At 54.5% G+C, this 7,768-nt stretch overlaps 1 protein-coding gene across 1 annotated transcript in view; it reads right to left on the reverse strand.

Annotated features, from left to right (window-relative positions):
• PPP2R2D (protein phosphatase 2 regulatory subunit Bdelta) overlaps window positions 1-4,507 on the reverse strand; it is a 28,822-nt gene extending 24,315 nt beyond the window's left edge. Inside the window, exons 1-2 of the mRNA XM_045291373.1 lie at window positions 4,423-4,507; window positions 393-587 (exon numbers count right to left, since the gene is read on the reverse strand). Coding sequence (XP_045147308.1) covers window positions 393-587; window positions 4,423-4,507 — 280 coding nt within the window. The remainder of the gene's footprint in view (window positions 1-392; window positions 588-4,422) is intronic.
• Window positions 4,508-7,768: the final 3,261 nt, after the last annotated feature.

A 7,768-nucleotide genomic window follows, 5' to 3' on the forward strand; every position in this document is an offset into this window, starting at 1 on the left:
CGCGCCCCGCCCCCTTGACCCGGCGTCGGCAGGAGGTGCTTCGGGACCGGTAGGCGTGAGTGCCCATGAGCCCCCTGGAAAGCTCTTGGTGGGTCGCTCTTACGAGAGGTGAGGAGGGCTTGACGCGGGGGGCCCCAGCACCCGGTGAGCAGCGCCCTAAAGTAGGCCGGAGCTCGCCCTCAGTGCCGCCGCTGTCCCGCCCACACACGCACCCCGCCTCCAGCCTGAGGCCAGTCCTTGGGTATTGACCAATGGGAACACGGACTTTTCACAAGCCCTGCTGGGGAGCAGCCACTGAGAGCGCGCTACACAGTGGGCGTGGCCTATGGCCGGAGTGGGTGTGGCCTCCAGACAAGCTAGCCCCTTGATCCTTGAGCGACAGCAACGTGAACCTTTCGCTAGCGCCGCCGCGGAGCAGCCAATGGGAGCGCGCTCAGGCCCGCCGCGGGCCTGGCTGGTGGGCGGGGCCGCGGCGGGCGCACGCTCCCTGCTTGTCCTGCGGCTCTGCGCTGCTGATCGTGGGCAGAGGAGCTCGTCGGAGTCCACAGAATTGGTGGTCCGGGCCTCTCTGGGCTCCCGCTGGGGCGCTCGAAAGAAAAGCGAGCAACTGGAGTAGAACGTGGCTGTCTTCGTTGGGATATGGGTTCCAGCGGAGTCCGATCCTAACTGCCCGTGATGTTTTAAAGTTGGTGACAGGAGTCCCCGTGCACCCCCACCCCCACCCCCAGTACAAAACACAAGGGTCTGCAACATCCATCCACTCGTGCTTGGTGCCCGGGGTCAGCTCCTACCCTCACGAGTCGTGTATTGCCCTGCCCTAATCATGATTGAGCCCATGTTGTAGCCATTGTGTCCATCCATCTCTTTGAGGATCCGCCTCTTTCTCACTGACCCAATATTTTATCAAGCGTGATGTTTTTTTTCCAAGAACTGGCCCCTCCCTCCTTGTCAAAAGCGCATGAGACGAAGTCTCCCGATCCTCGCTTCTAAGGAGCATTCTGGTAGTACTTCCTTCAAGACGGATGTTTCTTCTTCTGTCCGTCTGTTCTGACTGCCACTGAGTCTGCCTCTGGGTTTTTGAGACTCTTTGTGGGAGTAGAGAGCCTTCCCCCTCAGAGGGGCTGGTGGTTAGCAGTCCCATGCATAACCACTGTGCCACCAGGGCTCTCTCTGGCAGTCCATGGCATTCTCAGTCTTCTTTGCCAGCACCATAATTCAAATGCATCCATTCGTTGGTGGTCCTCACTCATTGTCCAGCTTCTATACTCATTGTAGGGGATTGAAAAGCCTACGCACAATTTTGATCAGTCACACCAGTTGGAGCTCTGAATTTTTCTATTTGTCCTCAAAGTGACCTCCCAGCTCTGTAGCATGTTTAGAGTCTCACATGGAATCAATTCCAATTCTTGAGACCCTGTAGGACAGGGTGGAACTGCCCCTGCGGGTTTCCAGGACTGACTCTTTACAGGAGTAGAAAGTCTCATCTTTCTCCTGAGGAGCAGCTCAGAGTAGTTTTGAACTGCTGCCCCTGTGATTAGCAGTCCCATGTGTAACACTAGACAGCCAGGGCTCCTTTTCGTCCATGGGAGAGAGGTTGCTTGATGACCACCCCCGCCCAGGGTGCTGGGGAGCAAAGCACAAAGCTAAGAGGACAATGACGAAAGCTCCATTGCTTGGTGCTAGATGGAAGGATGAACCGGTCCCATGACAGGGCAGGGCTTGAATTTGGGTGTGTGTGTGTGGAGACCTGCATTATTAGGCTGGATGCCTGAGGGTGGGGCATAAGGGTGAGGAGCTGGTAGTCCAGTAGTTGGAAAGCTTGTGTAGGAGTTGGGATCTGCTCTGGGCCATCCGAACCTCTCCAGAGGAGCAACTGGGGAGCCCAGGCTGGGGAAAGGGGGCCAGAGTGGGTGGAGGGAGAGGGAGGTGTAAAGACAAAGTGGAAAGGGGGAGGGGACCAATTACAAGACTCTGATGGGGCACTGGTGACTGCTCAGGTGCTCTGTGGACACCAACAGGAGCAAGGAGAGAAGGAGGCAGGGGCAGAGACCACTGTGGGGTCCAGGCAAGGCAGCAGGGGTGCCAACAAGATATGTGTGATGGATGCAGGACTACAGAGCTCCTGGTCTGTGGTCCTGGGGGGTGGGGAGGAGCTGAGGGAGCATCAGGGCAGGGCTCTGGGGTGGGCTGGAGTGCAAGCTGGTGGTCAGCAGCATCTTGGTGGACTGGGTAGGGTCACCAGCCAGGGGGCAAGTAAGAAGGTGGTCAAGAGCAGAGTCCCAGAAGGTAGGGCTGGAGGAGGACGGGGAGAGAAGCAGCATTGGGGGTGGGGGTGGGGGTGGGACGGCACCACACCCTCCAGGAGTCTGAGGAGCTGAGCCTTGTACCGTCACCATTGGCAATACCACCATGGAATCCGCGGACCCAGCTCTGTACCAAGAGACGACACCTTCAAGTTCACTTGACACGAGAGGTGGGTGCTCCGAGCAATGTCACACCAACAGGGCTTAACTTTCACTTTTATTTTACTGCTGCTTTGTTGAAAAATGGCAGTCTTTTGAAGTGAGGGCAAAAACACTCATTTTCCTTTAGGAGGTGGTCTTCTGCTAATTGCTGTTTTGTTAGGTGCCCTGGGGTGGACTGATGTTTAGTCATCCACTGACATTGGGTCATTTGTCCCTGTGGTAATTATATAGTCTGGTGTCCACTTGAGACTACTAAGAGTGAAGGGGTGGTTTAGCCTGCCAATCAGGGCCCAGCTTGATGACCTCATTTTTGAGGCGCTATGGAGATAAATAGCTTACTCTCTCTGCATCTTCCTGCTGACAAGACACATGGAGCTATGCTGATGGAACTAGCGCCCTGGAGCTGGAGGAGCCACGAGGAGACTCACGCCAGCATTGAGATGCTACCACCATCACTGGATCCACAAAATCTCCCACTCACTGGCCTGTGATCTGCACTCGGCATTATTGCATGTGTTTCGTGAGTCTAAAGAGGAATTTATAGATTGGTATCAGACATATGGGCTAATACCTGACTTGCTGCTTGCATACCCACGCCGGATGTGCTGGGGGTGGGGGCAGCTGGACTCGGCGGAGGAAGGCTGTTCCACAATGAAAAGCAGCAATGAGTTACTCAGCAATGGAACGCCGGGTGCCAGGCCCTGACAGATAGTGCTGACTCTTGGTGACGCTGTGTGTTCTTGGCAGAACTGCCCCACATGGTTCTCAGGCTGTGAACTTTCAGACGCAGGTTGCCAGGGCTGTCTACCTGGTGCCTCTGCTTAGGTCCCGATTTCCAGTGTCACCTTAGTCGGCAAGTGTGTACTAAATGAGTGCTGCCCTCTCAGGACACCTTCACTGCCGTGATGTCGCCATGTGTGCCAACTGGGCAGTGTGATTTTTCTCTTTTCATGGTCGGACTGCTGAGACACGAGGAGACCACTCGCAGTCTTCAGCCAGGGCGGGAGGAGGCAGCTGGGAGAACAGAGCTTGCTGAGCGGGTGGCACTCGCTCCTCTCTACGTGTGGATGACACACGGATAGGGCCAGATTTTCACACAGTCTAGCCACCTACCGTCTTTCTAAATCCCCACCAAGCTGGAAAAGAACTGTTCATCTTACGCATGTGAAACAAAACCGGAGAGGGCGGAGGGGCTGAGGGGCAGGTGGTTCCTCCGTACAAAATGACTGATTCAGACTTCAGCCACTGGAGATGCTTAACGTGCCAAGCGCGGGCCGTTTCAAGTTCAGATGTAGCTGCAAACCCGGTCTCTGCTGCGTTCCATCGGTAGCACTCAGCATCTCTGCCTCACAACCAGATGCAGCGAGGACACCCTGGGCTGCATGTCCTCAGGACTGGCCAGGAGGAGGGGCTGAGAGCCTGAGGCCCTCATCCCGGTGACCTAGTGCACGATGAAGGTGATGCAGGCGCCAAGAATACCTGCCGCTCCTCAGAAAGATGAGCAGATGAAGACGGAGCGAGGGGCCTCCCTGCGCTCTCCCAAATCCCGGGGGTGCAGGTGTTCATTGCTTGTGGGGCTCCGTCCCCATCTCTGTCGGCCTTGATGGCCCTCTGCCCGCTGCTTCTCCCCGTCTCTCCTCTTCTGTCCTGAAGACCCTGGTCAAGGGATGCAGGGCCCACCTTGATAACCCAGACACCTTTCCAGGTGAGGGCACCGTCCCAATTCTGGGGACCAGGGGTCAGGATGAGAACACAACCTCTGGGTTCACCTTTGCTCCAGGGAGGCAGTGCTGGAGATGGAAACCGACGGCCCGTCTCCTTGACCAGGGAGACTAGGCACTCAGAGCTCTCCTCCAGCCAACACGGCGGTGCCAGGTGAGGGGGCCCTGGCATAGTTCCAGTCACAGAATCCCAGGGGCAGCTCTAGTCCCATCGAGTCCCTGTGAGTCAAACGGACTCCAGGCAGCCTGGCAGCGTGGCGTCTTTCGCAGGGTGCTGCTGCCCTCGTCTGGTCGTATGGGGAACAGCAGCTCCAGGCCCATCTTGGCGACCAGCGGACCCTGAGGGCTGGGGTCAGTGGAGTGGTTTGAGTGAGGTTGTCCCACTGACACCCCCAAGCCTCCAGGAGGTGCAGAGCACCTTGTGGCCAGATCCTGCACCCCAACACCGTGCCCACACAACCTCTTCACAACCTGTTCCCATCTCGGGGCAGAAGCTGGGAGTGCAGTGGGGTGGGGTAGGAGGCCGGGAAGTGTCCCCAGTCCATGAGACTGCATGCAGGGTCAGAACTGGCTGCTGCTTCTTCTGAGGGGCTCTGTGATGGGGGAGCCACCGTTTCAGACCCTTCCACCTGTGGCTTTGAAGTTCGAGGATGTGCTTCTCCCCTCTGCCAGGGCTCGAGTCAGCCTAAGGACTGTTCAGACCCAGCCCTAGCCCTTGGCCTTGGCTTCGAAGCTCCTGAGGGCCAGCCTGTGCAGAGCTGAAGTTATCAGGTGGGTGCAGGGGGTCCTAGGCGGTGGGGGCTCACCCCAGGGGAGTCCCCGGGGTGTGGACGTGGGAGAGGATGCAGGGACGAGGGTGGGGGTATTATAGGAGAGGGGGAGATGGCCCTGGGGGAAGGTGGGTGCTTTCTGGGGTAGCCCCCTGGGGAGGAGGCAATTGCCCACAGCCCTCTACCCTACCTACCACTATCCTAGCTGACTCTCAGAGCCCAATCTGTCCCCTAGGGTTGTGAGGGTGGGAATGGGGGCTCTGCCTGCTCCCTGTTCAGCTCTTGGGGCACTGGTGGTGGTGGTGAGGCAAGGATTGGGTGTCCTAGTATGACAGACAGGGAGCTGGGAACCCCATGTGCCTCAATCTGGACACCCTGCCCCCACTGGGTTCTGCTGTCCATCCCTGCCCCTCGACTAACGTGGAGAGGGTATGTTAGTCTGACCTGACCAGAGAAACAAATCCATAGACACTCGTGTGTAAGAGAGAACGTTATATCAAAGAATAATTGTATATTAAGAAAACATCCCATCAGCCCCAACCCCAACTACGTGGAAACCCCCGCCCCCAGAAGAATGCACTTCAGAGGACGGCACTGAAGCGACATCTTGGACAAGAGCGTGTCTGATCGGAGCGCACAGGAGCAAAGGAAGAGGGAAGGAGAGGGAGGGGAGCACATCCTGGCCCACCACGCCCAAGGACGCTATTCCTGCACAGAGCAGACTGTACAGAGAGGACCATAGGGCAGGCCCCACCATGAGACACAATGTCCTTCACTGAACCACACCGGAGACACATTGCGGGAATTGTGCCCACTCTGACCCCATCACACTAGGGCAAAACACTAAGGGCATGCAAAAGCAGCAAGGGGAGCAAAGTGATGAAGTCCCTGGAGGATACAAAAATTAGACTTTGGGGCCAGAGTAGCACCCCATCAGACTTGACTGGAAAACATTCCTAAAGGTCAGCAAATAGACCTGGAACTATTTATAGGCTTTTCGTTTTTCGTCATTGCTTTTTGTTGGTGTTTTGCTTGTCTCTGCGTGTCTAGCTAGATAAGATAGGGAGGATAAACAATCTAGAGGAGAAAATGGGACCGATAGTCCGGGAGGCAGGGGAAAGGAAGTGGGTGTTAAACCCAGGGACAAGGGAACAAGTGATCTAAAATCAATGGTGAGGAGGGTGTAGGAGGCCTGGTAGGGCTTGATCTAGGACAATGTAGCTGAGAGGAATTACTGAAACCCAAATGAAGGTCGAACATGATGGTGGGACAAGAGGAAAGTAAAAGGACGTAGAGGATATAACGATAGGGAAATAGATCTATGTACATATATTTATATGTAAGTATTAAGGCAGCAGACAGACATTGGGCCTCTACTCAAGTACCCCCTCAATGCAAGAACACTTTGTTCTAATAACCTGGCATTCTGTGATGCTCACCTTCCCAACACAATCACTGAAGACAAGATGGGTACATAAGCAAATGTGGTGAAGAAAGCTGATGGTGCCTGGCTAGCAAAAGATATAGCGTCTGGGGTCTTAAAGGCTTGAAGCTAAACAAGTGACCATCTAGCTGAGAAGCAATAAAACCCGTATAGAAGAAGCACATCAGCCTGTGTGATCATGAGGTGCCAATTGGATCAGGTATCAGGCATCAAAGACCCAGAACAGAAAATCATATCAAAGTGAGTAAGTGGGGAGCATGGAGCGGAGCCCCAAAGCCCATCTGTAGATAACTGGACATCCTCTTATAGAAGGGTCGTGGGGGAGGAGATGAGCCAGTCAGGGTGCAATATAGCCCCGATGAAACATACAATTTTCCTCTGGTTCTTTAATCCTTCCTCCACCCCACTGTCATGACCCCAATTCTACCTTAAAGTCCGCCTAGAGTAGAGCATGTACACTGGTATAGATCAGAGCTGGAAACACAGGGAATCCAGGGCAGATTATCCCCCTCAGGACCAATAATGAGAGTAGTGATACCAGGAGGGGAAGGTGGGGGAAGAAAGGGGGAACCGATCACAGTGATGTACATATAATTCCTTTCCAGGGAGACAGGCAATAGAAACGTGGGTGAAGGGAGACAGTGGTTGGTGTAAGACAAAAAAAAATTATGGGGGAAGGGGGGTGGGGGAGGGGGGAAATGAGGAGGTGATATCAAAGGCTCAAGTAGAAAATGTTTTGAAAATGCTGGCAACAAATGTACAAATATGCTTGACACAATGGATGGGTGTATGGATTGTGATAATGGCTGTAAGAGCCCCCAATAAAATGATTAAAAAACCCCTAGCCTAGTCCAGCTCAAGGCCATAAGTCTGATGTCTGATACCAGTCTGTAAATTCCTCCTCAGACTTGTGCAACATGTGCAATGATACCCAAATGCAGGAAGATCACAGGCCAGTGGGTGGAAAGTCTTATGGAAGCATCTCAGCGCTGGCGTGGGTCTCCACGTGGCTCCTCCAGCTCCAGGGCTCTGGCTTCATCAGCGTAGCTCCACGTGGCTTGCCAATAGGAATGTCCCACAGGGCGAAAAGGTGTGTCCTGCCTTCAGGGAGGAAGACTTCCCAGACTCCTCAGAAGGCCAGGCCCACACAGAGGCATCTTTGGCTATGACCTGACTGATGGACTACAGTCCACCCCTTCCTCAAGTTGACCAATTACGCGACTGCCACAGGCCACTCCTTGCTACCTTGACACTTGTACACAACTCTTTAGCCATATTATGGTTTTTTAAACAAAAAAATAATGCACTCTTCTCTGTACCTAACAGGATAAAACTCAGATGCACACAATTTAATATATGCCAAAGCCT

Source organism: Echinops telfairi, unplaced genomic scaffold, assembly GCF_000313985.2.
Source record: "Echinops telfairi isolate 266 unplaced genomic scaffold, ASM31398v2 ScPeMD7_70;HRSCAF=299, whole genome shotgun sequence".
In the NCBI taxonomy this organism is placed as follows: domain Eukaryota; kingdom Metazoa; phylum Chordata; class Mammalia; order Afrosoricida; family Tenrecidae; genus Echinops; species Echinops telfairi.